This window comes from Bactrocera dorsalis, chromosome 2 (genome assembly GCF_023373825.1).
Source record: "Bactrocera dorsalis isolate Fly_Bdor chromosome 2, ASM2337382v1, whole genome shotgun sequence".
In the NCBI taxonomy this organism is placed as follows: Eukaryota; Metazoa; Arthropoda; class Insecta; order Diptera; family Tephritidae; genus Bactrocera; species Bactrocera dorsalis.
The window spans coordinates 16,604,505-16,621,925 of NC_064304.1; the positions used below are offsets into that span (position 1 = coordinate 16,604,505).

General features: G+C 33.6%; 1 protein-coding gene across 2 annotated transcripts; it reads right to left on the bottom strand.

Moving 5' to 3' along the window:
• Positions 1–148: 148 nt before the first annotated feature.
• LOC105222826 (ABC transporter G family member 20) lies at positions 149–15,891 on the bottom strand. 2 transcript variants are annotated; one of them, XM_011200314.4, is made up of 13 exons: positions 15,733–15,891; positions 5,175–5,304; positions 4,920–5,051; positions 4,667–4,826; positions 3,426–3,688; positions 3,027–3,120; positions 2,562–2,956; positions 2,236–2,467; positions 1,924–2,101; positions 1,517–1,703; positions 1,152–1,417; positions 989–1,075; positions 149–896 (listed from the first exon to the last, which is right to left on the bottom strand). In XM_011200314.4, the coding sequence occupies exons 3-13, from the start codon at positions 5,021–5,023 to the stop codon at positions 685–687; spliced, it is 2,178 nt and encodes a 725-aa protein (XP_011198616.2). In that variant the 5' UTR covers positions 5,024–5,051; positions 5,175–5,304; positions 15,733–15,891; the 3' UTR covers positions 149–684. The 2 variants fall into 2 exon arrangements, with proteins under 2 accessions (XP_011198616.2, XP_011198615.2); XM_011200313.4 differs by having other exon boundaries at positions 4,920–5,115.
• Positions 15,892–17,421: the final 1,530 nt, after the last annotated feature.

Sequence of the window (17,421 nt, forward strand, 5' to 3'; positions counted from 1 at the left end):
AAGGAGGCTTGTATGAAATACATATAGGGAGAAACAAACAATGTATGTATGAGGATCTGTAAGTACGTACTTTTAGTTGAACAATGTATGAAAAAACGACATGATTTTAGCAAAATCATTTCCTTCATTGCAAATAAAACAACGAGACTGTTGTGATAATAAAGAATTTCTTTATGCAAAATAGTATTTATTAAATATTTGCTCGTTTACGTCCAATAGTATTGTATTTACACTTTTTTCTTACATAAGTACATAAATACATAAACATTTTTGTTAACTCTATGTGATTATGTTTATACTACAAATGTACATATATGTTTGTATATCTCCTACCACATACATTGTATCTAAAATATTACAAAAATATTATAAATTCTTTAACGAGGTGAAAAGTTATGTTCAGGATGAAAATTAGTGAATGTGTATGCATGATAACAATTTAGATGATCGATTTAGGAATTTTCATATATTTTAAATTTGCAAATTTGCAAGTGTATGACGTGCTACGTAAAGTTCGGTTCAGAATTTTGAGATAAAGCATTTTTGCTAAAATTGAATTTTTACCAATAACTTTGTGTGTGTATTTGTAACATCTGCATTATTTTTACCTATTTCTATATACGTATATACATATGCAAAATTTAATACTAAAACTTCTTCTTTGGCGCCAGATCCCAGATCGGATTAAGCTTTACGTTTAAGGCCCACCATACAGAGTGTAAAGAATATAACTATCCATACTGACATTACTATGAATCCATTGTACACTTGCCAATTTGTAATTGACCAGCCTTTCTCTATAATGTTTCGTGCTGATATAGATGGGATCGTAAACGGAAAGAATAAAACAATGTCTTGTAGAGATTTCGGCATTCCTTCCAGTGGCCATAGCAGTCCTTGTAATTAAGATAGATTTAAATAATTATTAATATACATAGCTATGCATATGCACATACATATATACATATGTAAATTTTCTACTACTCACCACAAAGAATTATCATTGGATAAAATGCACCAGTGGCCACGAAATTCGCTTCGGTATGCGATTTACAATACACCGATATAAGCAAACCTTTAAATTGTAATTTTTTTTAATTTTAAAATATTACAAAATTTACATTAACATATGATAAGTGGGGTTTGCTTACCGAAAAGCATTCCACAAAAGGCTGTCATTGTCAATAGACCAATAAGTGTTGCTGTATCACCTTTGTTGTAAGTGTCAAATACCAATCCAATATACATTATAACCTCAAAAGATTGGAATGCCATTATAATGAGCTGTGTGAGTAGATGCGCCCACAGCATTTCCATGGCGGATACTCCAGCCACCAGTGTGCGATCCCACACACCGTCCATACGCTCCGAAATGAAAACGGCGGCCGTCATCAATGTAGCCAAAAAGAACACCATACTGACCAAACAAAGAAATTTATGTATAATTAGTAATTAGCAATGTTGCACCGAAATGTTTCAGTTTTTTCGAATTGACAAATAAAGCCTAGGGACTTACGTCATGACAACACCAGGCGCTACATATTGCTGAAATTCAATATCAAACGAACCGTAAACGGGTTCCTGAAATTGTATAGGAATATTTCCCAAGCCAGCTGGTAGATTGCAATCAGCTAACACGTTTTTCACAAAAGAACCAAAACTATCACGTAATTTGCGTTCAATAAAGTATCCAATTTGTTGATCTTTCATATAGTAAAATAATTTAAAAAATGAAAGAAAAAAATCAGGAATTATTTATCAGGCATAGTAAAATTGTCAAAATAGAGTGAACAAAAATAATGTTTTTAAAAGAGCATCCATTCTTTATAAACTAATTTTCTTTATAAACTGAAGTTAACTAAATACGAGCTTTGTTTATATGTATGTATGTATTCAGAGTTGAGTCTGCTGAAAGCTATTTACCTGTCATATCAATGTGAACACTAAGCACGGAGTTTTCCACTGCGCCGTCATCCGCGTAACGTCCCTCCTCCATTCGCACTCTCATTGATTCGGAGAAATTGCTGGGGAACATGATATAACCGAGGACTTCAGTGCGCTTGGCTGCATTATAAGCTTCTTCCTCTGTTTTGTAGTATACCTGGGCAAATATTGATATATGTATGCATTTGTATGTTAATAGCTTTTTATTTTTGATAATACTATTTTTATATGTATTTAGCTAATTTTCCAACTTTTTTTTGAAGTTTAACAAAAATATAGGTAAATACATACTCTCTCAGCGATGTCATCACCCAACTCGGTTATATAACGACACGATATCTTTTTAAATTCGCACGTGTCATTGTGATTAAAAACAGTCCTTAAATTCTGATCAAAACATGTTGCATAATCATTTACTTCACCACTGACGATACCGAGTTTTAGATTTGTTGGAGTTTTGCCTATAGCTAAATAAAAGCAGGTGAGCTGGATTAGCGGGAAGAACAGCATAAATATTATTCCACTGAAAATAGCACATAAAATTAGAATTAAAAACCAAACTTCTTAAATACTATTAAATATAAATATACATATGTACATAGGTTATTTCCACTTACGACGGCTGTCGGAAAAGTTGAACAAAATTTTTTGTCATCAAAGCTTTAATGCGGCCGCGCGTCGTGAAAAGTATTCGCTTTCTATTCTCGGTTTCTTGCTCTCGACAATGGCCGCCCTGATCAGTTCGTTGCGTTTTGTTGTCGTTTTCATCGACCAATGGAAGCTTTTTGCACATGTCGTTGGGTTCTGGAGAGGTTGCGTCGATTACTTCCACAGAATGCATAATTGCAGGCGATTGGGAGGTGTTAATCGTGTTGGGCTGCACTATGTCTGAGTCACCTTGTTTTTGGCTCAATATTAGAAAGGCATCCTCAATAGAGTTGCACTCAAATTTTATCATTATATTAATTGGAGTATCTTCCGCCAATAGTACACCATTCCGCATTAAGCCGATCTAAAACGAAATATATTTATATAATATATAATAATATATAAAATATCTATAAAAGTTTATACGAACTTACGCAATTGGCTTTTTTGGCCTCTTCTATATAATGTGTAGTAATGATCACAGCCATTTTGCTATTCCTAGTGCTTTCCACAAGAAAGTCCCATATTCTAGTGTAAAAAACGAAGTTTTATTAAAAAAATGTATGGAAGAGGTAAATTTAGGTTCAGCCGAATATTATATACTTTCGAAATTTCTAAAATTAAAATGAAGAGATGTGTATAGTATTTTAGACTTTTAGAAAAATTAAAACCGCATAGTTTCTACTAAATTTGTAGCTTATGTCGATACACAATTAAAGCATTTTCTTTCTCGACTACTTATATTTGAATATAAATTATTATAGCAATGTACCCAGTGACGAAAAATTTGAAATATATAGTACATGGTATAATGATCTCACTCGAATACTTACTTTTCCCGTAGCATGGGATCTAAACCCACTGTCGGTTCGTCTAGTATCAGTAATTCTGGTTCGTGTATCATGGCGCATGCGAATGAGACTCGTCGCTGTTGGCCACCGCTGCAATTCTTTACTAGCTGCCTTGGTGGTGGTAGTTGCAACAGTGAACGTAATATTTTGAATTTCTCCCGAATCTGTTCTTCCTTCAAACCATAAATGCGTCCAAAATAGAAGATAGTCTCTTTTACCGTCATCTCATCAACAAGAGCGATTTCCTGTTTAATAAACATATAAAGTAAGGGCTAAGTACATATAGTATACCTCACACATTGATGGATATGTTTGGTAAAAAGTCAACTGTAGGTACTGGGGCATAAATATTCGGTACCTAGGGGCTTGAAAAGTTTTTGTTGGATTTGGACAATTTTTGGCCATAAGGTGTCATACTCCATACCCGATATATTAATTGCTTCATCATTTGTGCACTCGAAAGTAAATAATCAGATGGAATTTTAAATTGGGTTATACGGGAAAAAAGCGTGGCTGTAGTCTGATTTCACCTATTTTCACACCGTAACTTACTAAATTTAGTTGAAATCTGTCGAGCGGTCTGAAAATATGTGTTTTCATCTAAAAGTGGTCAGTGTCACGCCCACAGTCCAATTTTCCCACCGGTCCAGTTAGTAAAAATTCTTATAATATTTGTGCTAGATAAATTTGGTTGTTGTAGCTTTAATGGTTTAGGAGATTAGGGGATATGTATGTACATAAAATCTTTGCCCCTCGCTACTGTGATCTCCTGTGCCAAATTAGAGTTTTATATATTATATTATTTTAGTCTTAGTTATGGCACCTTATAGGTTTTCGCTTAATAGTGTACTGTGGGAGTGGCAGTGATCCGAGCCTACGAAATCGTAATTTTTTTTGGCTAACGAAGACGCATACGAAGTTTTATCAAGATATTTCAACTTTTACTCAACGTACAGCTTGGACGAACGGACAGACATTATCATTATACTTATATGTATGTATATACATCAACCTATATCTATCTCGATAAGTTTTGGGTGATACCTACAACCGTTAGGTCAACTAAACTATTCTGTAAAAATCTTTGAACATTTTGAAATGAAATAACAAATTAGTGAAGGACATTGTAGATACATATGTAAGGCAATTTTCAGATAGGACGGGGAATGATTACACAAAAAAAAAAAAACAATTTTATAACTAAACCTTAGAATGATATTCACCTGCGGCATATAGCCAATACGTGCACCTGGAATGCCACTGCCCGGTTGCCCAGGCTTCATGCCCAAGACTGTGACTTCACCGCTATTAAGCTGCCGCTGGCCGACTAAACAGGAGAGTAGAGTAGTTTTGCCGCAACCTGAAGCACCAAGAAGACCATATCTGTGAATGATAAAATAGAACAAAGAAATACATACTTATAAACAAGGCCTTACACACTCAATTGGGTGATTGAAGTAAGTTAATCGTACTCACATTGAACCGCGCATTACATTCATATTCAAGTAATTGAGAATAATTTTCGGATTTGATTTACTGCCATAGTATTTGTATCCGTTGCGTACCTCTACGGCCGCCATATTGCAGGAATTTATCGCTTGTTTGTATCTATATTCGCTAAATTGCTAAATTCGGTTTATGCTAACTTATACTCTTACATATAGATGACTCGCTGGAAATATTCTTTTCAGACCAGTGTGAGCCAATTATATGTATGAGTATTATAAAAACCTGTGGATATATAAATGTGCACGTAGCTGTGATCTGATGTTGATATGCTGCTAGAGACGTTGACGTTTAAGTGGTGCTCACACTGGCTTTAGAATCATGGACGGCATAAATTATTCAGACCGTGTACAAACTGGAAAAAATAACATACAAAACAGGAACATAATAAGAACTTGATGATAGCCAATAAGTCGTAAGAAATATACATAGATCTACATACATACAGATATATGTATATCTATTTGCATATACCATATTTTGATATTAAAATAGCTGCCAGTGCTCACGGCTCATTACATAATGAAATAAAAATACATATATATTTATCTCCTACGTATATTCATACAACATATTTACATCTGCGAAATCGTAGTTAATTAAGTAAAGCAAAAAACTGCTTTTATTGTCCACTACCTCAGACAGTATACTCTTATTTAACCACCATTAACCTATAAAGTGCCATAATTAAGCACTAAAATAAGGTATAGAACTATTATTTGGCACAGAAGATTGCAGTAGCAAGAGACATCTATGGCCTGGCCCACTTATAGCTTTATACCGCCTATATCGGCCAACGTCGAGTCGTCTCTATGAAAATGAGACAGCGTGTTTTATTGACCACAATGTATATTTGTGCCTAAAATAGATAACATCGGGCGACAACTTGACTTAGCCCCCATATAACAAACACATACCATCCGAGTGACTTTACACCATTTTGTTGGCGAGGGTGCCATATTGAACCTCAGAGGAGATTTTAGTAGTATGTTGCATATTAATGGTATGTAGTATGGACAAAAATAAATCAAATCGGGTCGATACTATCCACAACTCTCATACATATTATATTTTCATTTATCTAACAAACCTTTTGTCGAATTTGTCGGCCAATGTATGAGTCTAAAATTCGCAACAGAAGTCAAATTTCATACAAATTTCCTTCCATAACTCGAAATTTATTTGTGCATTATGGCAATTCGAGTTAGGGAAGATCAACTGTATATATTACTTGGGTTTCGATCCTCTGGTTAATCTTGTTAATCAATAACTTTCTTCTTGAAATTTGCAAGCGTATCTAAATTTTCGACGCGATAAATTTTGGCCCATCGTTACATCAAGGTTTTTGTTAATAATTCATCGTTAATGTGCGATTATCTATTATTATTGTCTATTAAATTTGTTATCAAGAGTGTATTTGCATGCAGTTGCAAAATTTAATATTGTCTCACTCAGAATAGCAATTCAACTTTAAACAGATAATATTTGGTCTTTGCTAACTATTTTTGCTCATGAATATTATTTTGCAATACTATAAACGCGAACGGTGCAATTGAGTTTTAGAATAAATAATGAAAACATATACATACATAGATGAAAAATAGATTTATTTACACACATCCACATATGCAAATATATCCTACGTAGTTTCTTTTCTTTTTGTTCTTCAACAATTAATATTCCAAATGCATTCATTCGAGGAATCGCTCATTCTGTGCGTACCTATATATGTACGTCAAAATGTTATATAATAAATATAAACATATAAGTATATTAAATATACATATGTGTATTTATATGTATATGCAAGTTAGTGCTAATACTGTTGTATATACATATGTAAGTGGGTAAATGCCTCTCGGAAGTACAAACAATTTGTTTAATAAATTTTTAACAGACGTACATTGGTACTTCATTAGTTTAAACACTTAATTAAATGCAACTATAAGTGCATTTGCAAATTTTTGTTAACTTATATACATACGAGTATATATAGACGAACAGCGTACTTAGTACATGAGTTTCTATGACGCCATTGAAAATAATTAATTTTCTTTCAGCAGGTAATTTATTGCTCGTAGGCGGATTTCAGTTTCAGTTCTATTGAGCAAACATACCATATAAACTAAAAATTTTTCAACTATATTAATTAATATAGGTACGAGGTATGACAATTAAGTAATGAGACTGATTCCATAAAAACCGTATATTTGAAAATTATTCTACAACTCTGCCATCTCCTTCAAAGTGGTCCCCTTAGGCACCTACACAGCGATTCCAGCGCGTTTTCCATGCTTCGTAACATTTCTGGAACGCTTCGACTGGGATGTCTAGGAGTACCCTCGTCACGGCCGCCTGGATGTCCGTAATCGACTCAAAATGGGTTATTTTGATCAATGATTTTGTTTTAGGAAACAAATAAAAGTCACAGGGAGACATGTCGGGCCAATAAGGCGGCTGTTGCAACCCGGCGATCCCTTTAGAGGCCAAATACTGGGACACGCTGAGGGCGGTGTGGCACGGCGCGTTGTCGTGATGAAGGATCCAGTTACGAGCGATGTCTGTCTCAATCTTTCCAGTACTTGGCAATAGTAGACTTGATTCACAGTGTTCCCCGGTGGAACGAATTCTTTGTGGACGATTCCACGGCTATCAAAAAAGGCAATAATCATCGTTTTCACCTTCGACTTGCTCATGCGAGCTTTTTACGGGCGGGGGGCGCGCGGAGACAACCATTGTGAGTTTTGGCGTTTGGTTTCCGGATCGTATTGGAAAAACCAGTAATTACTGTTTGTAACATTTCTTATATTGAGACATAATTGAGGCATATTTATTTTCGAGTATGTCGAGTCGATTTCGTATGTGTTTCCGTCGGTTCAAGTGAAAATTGAATTTAACAATTTTTTGATGTTTAAAGTACGCGTCTCATAAGCTTAGGTGCAGAAGCACATTTTGATGGGAATATTACTTCTGTAAAAGACTGTATAACCAGAAGAGAGGTTATTAAGTTTGCCACTAAGTTTGTAATACGCAGAAGCTGAGTCTGTCTGTATATACGCGGACTAATCCTTTAATTTTTGAGATAATGATTGGAAGAAGTTGCTAATTTGTCGGAAACGCCGATATTACACCATTATAACATACATACATACATCTACCATACAAACGGAGCGATAAATATCAAGTATGGAAGCTTTTTGAATGTAAAAGTCGTTATACAATAGTAGCTTTGGTGTAACTGAAGTTAACGTTGTTTCCTATTTTAATAGAAGATCTCTTGGCGGGTATTATAAATATTTGATAGTAGCTCAATGAAAGATCTTGTAGAAAAAGTAATCGCCAATTTAGTTTTCTTAAGATAGTTTGGTTCTTGTAGATTTCTTGGAATTGGTTGCAAGCCTGTTTATTTTTTCCACTTTTAATTGTAGAATAACGAATGTTTTTGAACTGCTCTGGTGAAGAATTGTGCAGATAGTAGAGATAGAAAAGTAACTATTTTAACTACTAAAAATGTTGGCAGTTAAGAAGGTTCGAGATTTTAATACTTATGACTTTGATTCGAGTAATAACGGTACATAACAATAAACAATTTATTAGATGCCATTTACCTACTTATGTACATATGGTATGCATATACCTAAAGTTAATAGCTAGCTATTTTATAAACCAAAACAAATTCGACACTGGCATTAATTTTCCGCTCATCGATTAAAATTTTTTTTATTCAGTTGGTTTTGTTGCACATACATATGTATGCATAATGCATGTATCTACATATGTATGTATGCATGTGAGTGAGTTTCATAGCAGTTCTTATGTTCACAAAAATAATTAGTGTCATGGATATACATACATATATGTATGTATGTGCACAAATACCTAGCGACATATGTACATATACACGTTCAGCCAGAAGATCGTTAAGTGGAAATTGTGAGTTTGTCTTTGGCTATTTATTTTGCACTCTTATAAAGCGGTTGCTTGTCTAAATGACAAAATCAACAAAAAACTGTAGCGCTAATAAACTGCTTCTGGTTTTACCAATCGCTGTTGCTCTCTTTCAGCTGGTGTACACAACGGTCGCTCCAGCGCGCCAAACCACGCTCATTCGGCTGCGCCGTGGTCTCGGTACATTTTCGACATTTCATAGTATTGCATAAAACTCGATGATGGAGCCGGCACGGCAGCGCATTGCTGATATTACAAACCTGCTGCCAACCTTGGATGGTTCATTTATTTTTTACTTCAGACCATCCAGTCCATTTACCTGTTGCGATGCATCCACATTCACATGATACATGTGTATGTATGTAGATGCGCATGCGCACGTACAAAGTGTATTACATTTTGAGACTTATGATACCCTTTAATTTTTTTAAATATACATATGTGTATACACGCTGGTTGCTTATTTTAGTTTTATTACAACGAATTTTTGTAATGCCTGCATGTTGTTGAATGCCATTCAATACCGCAGTCTCTTATGGGTTAATTGCTTTTGCAGTCTGCGTCTCTTCGTGGTTAAACTCGTTTTTTTTGTTTGTAAGTTGACCTCGTAACTCTCTTTTACATTAAACGACGCACCAAAGGCAGTCGGCCGTCTTTTCGCATATTTCCTATGTGCATATACATATACATATCTATATATAATACATGCATACAAGCATATGCACATGCATTCATAAATAAACGAAGTGTTTGACTTTGTAAGTGAATATTTACGTTCAAATATTCATTTGCATTCGCCTTTTGGTTTCGGTTTACTTCTCTTTGATTACTTCATTTTCTTGGGGGTTAATGTATTAGTTCTATTGCGTTTGTTGTAACACCGTTCGTCGAGAGTTTTTGTGCATAGTGTGTGTTTTTGCTTTTGTAAACAAGAAATGAAAAATTGGAATGGTGTTTGCTAGGGGGTCTAGGCATGAAAATTACTCAACTTGATTTTAGTTAAAATAGTAATTAAGTAAATAATGACTTAAATCGTAAAAATGTGTATGTATATATTCGCACATATGTTAAAATACATATGTATGCATATGTATGTATATAATGCTTACTATGAGGTTTTAGTAATAACATACACTTAAGCAAATATTTGGGTTAATATTTGTATTTGCACTGAATTGGGGGTTTCCAACAGCGTACTTTATTACACAAATGTACATACATTGTGACAAAAAAGTACCCGGAACTGTAAATAAAACGCAAAATAGTTAATTATTTATTAATATTTATTTTGTCGCCTCGTAAAAGTAATCCCTACCAGATGTATGTACACCTTTGCCAACGATTTTTCAGTTCTTGAAACACTTTACATAAGCACTTTTTAGGACAGCCATCAGCTTTTTCTGCGAATTAAAGAAGAGCGACAATTTCTGTTTGGGGAACAAGAAAAAATCACACGGAGCCAAAATTGGTAAACACGGTGGTTAATCGATGATATTCATTGCCTTTTTGGTTTTAAATTCGGTCACAATCGTGGCTCAATGCGATGGTGCATTATCGCTCGTGTATGATCGATGAATCGTTCTTTTAATTTCGGCCGTATTCGAGCGATGTTTTCACATCAATACGGACAAATAGAACTCCTTATTGACCGTCTGTCCTTCCGTAACAAATATATGGTGCACCAAACCACGAATATCGTAAAAAACAATGAGCATTACCTTGATTTTTGAGCGGTTTTGGCGTGTTTTTTTTTAGATTTCGGCTCATTTTTTCCCCTTTCCGATGATTGTTGACTTGTTTGCATGTCAAATTCATAAACCCATGTCTCATCGACAGTTATAATGCTCTCCATGAATGTGGGATCGGAATTCGCACGATCAAGCATGTCAGAGATCTGTTTACGGTATTCTTTTTGAAAAAAATCGAATCGAAGCAAGAAAGCGTTCCATCCACACCAAAATCATTCGAACGAACTCGTGAGAGTTGTCGAGCTCTCTTGTCATCTCTAACAATGGCTTGACGATTTTGAAGCACCATATTCTTTACTCTTTTAATATTTTCATCAGTTCATAATTTATGTACATATAGTGTATAGACTTAATGACATCTAAATTCATGCTAAACGCTTGGTTGAACTTATAGTTCAATTTGATGGAACCTACAATTTATATTAAGTTTTGGTCTTGATCAACACAAGGGCCGTTTTCTCAATGTTTGGTTAGTCTGTTAAGATTTTGTTAACTTAACCAAGACTCCTTCTTTTGGTAAATAACTATTTTTTTAACCTGAATTTAGCTGACAGATAACTGCTAACCAGACAATGAGAAAACGGCCATTAGTCTCTTACAAAAATACTTCAGATTACTTCACAATATGAAATATTTTTTATTTTCATTATTTCCATTGTTTCCAAATTTCAGACATAGGTTCTGGATCACATGATGATTAAAAATCGACGAAGCGCTTCGATCTTCCCACAAATTTCTTTGAGACGGCTAATGTCAGTTTCGGTATGAATTCTGGTTTGCCGAAAGTAAGACTACCGAGAAGTTTGAGCCTTTATCTTCTACCGGTCCATTGGATCGGTAGGAATAATAATATATAATAAGTATTTTTCTATGGTGGTAAAGTTGATCACCGATGTTGATTTGAAAAAAATAATATTTTTATTGTTCCACATTTTTATGGGGGTACAAAAGTATAGAAAATACTTTTAACATTTTTGATATGTGATATACCAGAAATAAAATTCGTGCATATTTTAAATCGCATTATCGCTTTAAAACTAGACTCATATTGAGTCAGCAGCTCTAATTCATACGCTTCCCGGTTAATTATAGAATTAGAGAGTAAATAAGTTACCCTTGATTATGATCTTACAACGTATAATGTATTTTTATGAGAAACTAAAGGATTATTTTATAGACAATAACAACTCTCTTACGAATCAATAATTGTACGAGGGCTGCCGTTCGACACCAAAGGTCCAAATTGCACCTTACTAGAAGATATTGACTAAATACTGCAGATAATTGGGTCCTCTGCCGCCATTTATCGAATACTATCAACCCTTATTATTGTGGAAATATCAAAACCAGAAAACTGCTCAAGAGTTGTCTATATTATTTTGCGATTTACGATTTCTGTCAAAAGTTTAGCAATCCTATCAAATACTTCCAATATTTTTTTCCAAAGATGTAAACTCGAGGTTTTTATCTGAGTTCTGAAGTAAACTGTTTTCAGCAAAACAAAATCATGTTATAGTATCCAAAGCAAGTACAATATTTAGGCTTACATATACATATGTATGTAGTATGTATGTATATAATTTTATACTTTCCGCAAGGAGTATAGGTGTATAAACAGCGGTTTGTAATAGGTGAACAATTAAATAAAATGGCCTCCAAATAAAAAATAAAAGGTCTTACTTTTTACTAAAATCTGCGTTTCAAAAAAATAAGAGTCAAATCAAAAGATGCACTGCTTATACTACACGTATGTACATTTGTACGATCGAACGTATGAAAAAGGTGTGTAGTATGTCTCTAGAGACACATCAACATACTCCAAGGTCAGTTAGCTCGAGTGTGCTTGTGTAACTGCAATTACGAAGGAAACCACCATTAACAAACAACAACAAAAATATTTAAATGCGTGTTTAATAATTTCTCATCAAATTGCATTGAATTTTTGAGCGTACGCAAATCAATCTAGGTATTTAAATTTTACGACATTCACTTTGTCGAGGTGGGCCGCAGGCACATGTTTGGTTAAAAAGTGATTAAGATACGTCACAGTCGTTATTATTAATCATATTTCCCACTTACTGACATGGAAAAACACGAATGCACGTAAGGATTATCTTTGCAAAATCATACATATCGGTTTATGTATGTACATATGTATGTATGCTGTTATACGCTCAGTCATTGCAACGAAAATCACCTCACATGCGATAAATCAAATGACAGCTGAACAATTGTTCATGTTGTATGACAAATTTAAAATTTATCTTCTGGTTTATTTATTTAATTATTGCATTTTGTGAATCTTTTTCGAAACGCTTCCAGAACAACAATTAGCAACGTTATATACCTATTATATATTACCTGTACTGATGCCCCGAAACGCCTCTTAAGCGATTACTGGTATGAGTTAGTACATAAATAAAATCGCAAAAAAAAAAAACAAAAATAAACAAAGAAAAAATCAAAGTTATATAAACAAAGTGGATTGCAAGCAACGTGTTTGCTTCGGCAACTGAGATAGGATTGGTAAAATTGTGCTCGACTAGTATGTGGAACTGACAGTTGAGTCGACTGCACGCTACTTATGTGGCATGAACAACGTCACAATACGCTGAGCAACCGTATGGAGTTCGCATATTACTCAATATGGCGCTATTGCAGAGTGTGGATTGTGGTTAGTGGCGCGCTGCCGTTGCAGCGAATGTTCGTATTGATATTGCCAAAGTAGTTGTGGTGAATGATTGCTGACTGCTGCTGGATGGTGGAAGGCAATGGTCGTGGAAGACAAGTGCTTTTGAAGCATTGAATTACCCGGATTGTTGCTTTGTTGAAGGTGCGTTCCAACAGTAACGTAATAAACGTAGTAATAATAGAAATTTTGAATAAAATATCGCTACAACTGAATAAATCATTACAACTCTTTCAAACGAAATTCATTATACGTTTACATATGGTATATATTAAAATATATAGAGTTTAAATGGCAACCTAGTGTTATAGCCAAACAATTATTTTTGGGGGGGAAAATACTGTGTGAATGTTTTAAAATTTTCTGGATATAGTTTTTCTCAATTAGTTAATAAACACAAATAATGTCACAATAATGTTAATTTTTAGCGAATTATTCATTATTTCCAACTACTACACTGCTGCAGTAATTGCGGTCTTTTCCGAATTTAGAATAAGTACGTACCAAGTATTGACTATACATTGAGCTACGATTGTCAATAATTGAAATTTAATAAAATTTTACTCAATAGTCTGATAATTTTGGGCTCTCCGAAATTGAATTTGTGATACAATCAAAAAAATTGGGAAATAAAAAGAGGAATCATTCATAGCGGTGGGATGATTTGAGGTACAACTGTAGCCAATTTGAAAAAAAGTAGTAGTAGCAGTAGTAAAAAGGAAACGAGTTTAAAGATAAACTTATTGAGCTTATTGAATTGAGTGACTAAACTTTAGAAAGCTGTAACTCAAAAAAAAAAATTAAATATTAAATTAAAATTTAATTATGTTATATTTAAATATATATGCTATCGAAATATGCGAAAACCAATAACAAAATGATTTTTTGGAATTATTTCACTAGGTGTTCCCCCATTAGATAATAACTTTCATCAATTCTTTTTCCAAGAAGCTTAGCAAAATTATTTGATAATACTTCTTTTATTATGAACTCAGTATGACGAGAAAATTCACAAACTTTGGTTATGTTGAACATTTGATATATTCTGAACTGTGACCGATTTTAGTTTAGTGTCTGATATGTCAATATTTTCAACTGGGTCCATAGTAGTCGTTAAAGTGCTGCATAACCGATGCTATTTTTTATGTTAAATATTTCGTTTACCATTTTTTATTAAAAGCTGATATTTTTTTTAGAAGCTGATTTTTTCCAAATAAAGTCACGAAGTTACATATGTACAGTTATTACATTAAATGCTAAAATAAAAACACTCTTTATTATGTTTATCCTAGAATACACCCTTGTTGTTTATTTATTTACATTTGTGGTGCATTTTCGGTCTCCCCAACTGGCATATAAGGAAGTCAAACGTCATACATATGGTATATATGTACATATATACAAACTTGCACACATACAAGTCTACAAAAATGTCCATTCACTTGCTATGATTGCGAATGGAACAGACAACACTTGTTAAATGGATTTTTCCTGTTGGCAATTTATGTTAGCATTGCAGAGCTTCAATGACAAAACAGCTGTAAAATCTTGTACTCACATACACATTTACACGCATTATAGGAAACTGAAATGTTGACAACAATCAGAATATAATTGCTAGAATAAGTAAATAACAGTTTCTACCATATTCGTATGTATTTGTTTAGAAAATGCAAATCTGACAGATCCTTAATTGTAATTTCTTAATAACTATTGCTACATATGTATGTAAATCTTTCTGAGAGCATTGTAAGTGGAGGTATTTTTTAAGTATTTATAATTAAATTCAGCTTTTGCACAATTTTTACCCAATAATTGTGGAACATAATACAGTTTCATTTGACTTGCTCAACGCACAACCACTATGTGTGTAACTATGTATGCAAGTGGGCTTGTGGCTAGCAACACTAACATTGTAAAAGAAACAGCAACTTGCCGCAGCAGCACACACTCACACATTTTTATGGAAAAATTAACACATTTTGTAATGTTTGCTATTCCACTTTTTCAACATGTGCACGTAATTTTTGGTTAATCAGTAATTCGAAGCACAAATAGCAGCACCAGCACTAGCACATAATAAATGCGAAATCACTAGCTCATAACATATACATATGTATGTATGCAGTTTGTGTCTTAAGTCTTTTGTTTCAGCGGCGCTTTGTCATCTACAATTAGTTTAGGAATTAGAGTCTTAAAAAATGCGCTAAAATGCAACGAGAGTTTTTAAATTGATTTTCGAGTTCAAAAATAAAAATTAGAATGCGATTGTATTTCTTTCACCACACTATATTTTCGTATGTTATGTTATTTATCATAACAACACTCATTATTTTCAACAGTTTATTCGAAAACTTTGTTTGTCTCAAATATGTAGATTTATATTTTTTTCGCATACCATAAAACCAGATGATTTAGCAATTCCTTCTCTTCCTTCACACCAACAAAAAACTACAACGGTTGCGATTGCGCACCGTGCCAAACTTCGCGTATTAGAGACAATTCGTAACTGAAACCAAGCGATCGCGCAAACGACTGCCAAACCGTGGCAAAATCTGTTGTTCAATCACCATACTGCTTCCACTTAGCGAAAAAGCGCACTCGTACACCCATATACCTATCTACATACGAATCCATGTGGTATCTACAAATAGATGTACGTGTGCACATGCACATTTGTGTACAAACGTCCACGTTTTACTCACTCTCAATTTCGAACAGTAAGTCATAGGAGTAAACTAATAAAAGTATTGCATTATCCACGAAAAAATAGCAGTGCAAAATATAAATAAAACCCCATACCAACGCACGTATGTACATTGTTTGTAGTGGGAGTGAAGAAATACATAGATGTTAAAAAAATATTTAAAAATTGTGGAACAAATATTGCCGGTAAAGTTATACAGCATTTAAAAATTTATTGCGTGAAAAAAACGCGCATTAAATTTAAGAATACATTTTATATACATATGGATGTGTATCAGCTGATCCCATATGACTCTTACTGATATACACACGTATGTATGTACTTATGAACATTAGCAAGTTTCTGAAGTTAAAAAGTCTGCATTCACAAACCAATAAAAGTGCAGATTAAAGCATGAAATATTAGAACTTAAGGATTAACACAATACATTTATACACACACAAACATCTGAAAAGGTCAGAGTTCGAAATTCGTACTCTAAATAGAAACACAGATGGATATTTTGGTGTAAAATACAAACGCATCCTCATACATATTTATATTGTTGGCTAAACGAAATAAATTTGCGCAAAAATAGCTAAAAAACATAAAAAATGTTTGGCTGTTATTGGGGTCAACGAGTAGTATATTGCCAATCCTATGTTAATTTGTTAAACAAACTTTGAATTTTTGCCGATTTCAGTGTCGTTGACTTTACAGGCTTTTACATTTAAAAAACCGATTTCGATAGTGATATTGGAAGATTAACTGGAGTAATATTCGAAAGCGTCAAAAAAGTGTTTACTACTTCCAAAAAAAATTTTATGATTTTATGTAAATTAAAATATTGTCGAGTTTCAAACCCAGTACATAGTCAACTGATTTGACAGTATTAACTTTTACTGAAATATTGTTTAATTTGAATTAGGTATTCGAGCATTTGAGAACATTACTATTTTCTTATAAGTTAAGTCGATATTTGCTCAAGCCAATTAGATGCTAATTAGAAAGAAAGAAAATAACACGGTTAAGTAAATATATGGCTAGCAATATTCAATTACAATAAACAAAAGCAAAAGTGTATGTGTATTTCTGTTGTTTTTTTTAATTTAACCCAAGTTAGTGTATCCCTTTCTACCAATTCAATATAGTTCTATTTGAACTAGTTTTAAAGCGACCAGTATACAAGTAATTTCCTTCAGAAACTAGCAGCAATTTCCACTGCACTGCACATGCACATACATATGTATGTTTGTAAAAATATATATGAGTTTATATGTGCACATATTTATGCTCTTTTGCTCCAACACCATTTCGGGCTTTTTTGTTTTCAAAAGAGGGAATAAAATTTACATTAAAATACAACAACGAGTTATACAGGCATACAATTCCTAAACTATA

What these genes read in the sequence shown, in the direction of transcription:
- LOC105222826 (XM_011200314.4), bottom strand. Translation starts at nt 5,023, where the DNA reads ATGGCGGCCGTAGAGGTACGCAACGGATACAAATACTATGGCAGTAAA. An exon ending in GTGATGACATCGCTGAGAGA is followed by an intron (nt 2,102 to 2,235) that starts GTATGTATTTAC and finishes ATATTTGCCCAG; the next exon opens with GTATACTACAAAACAGAGGA. An exon ending in TGTTCACATTGATATGACAG is followed by an intron (nt 1,704 to 1,923) that starts GTAAATAGCTTT and finishes ACTATATGAAAG; the next exon opens with ATCAACAAATTGGATACTTT.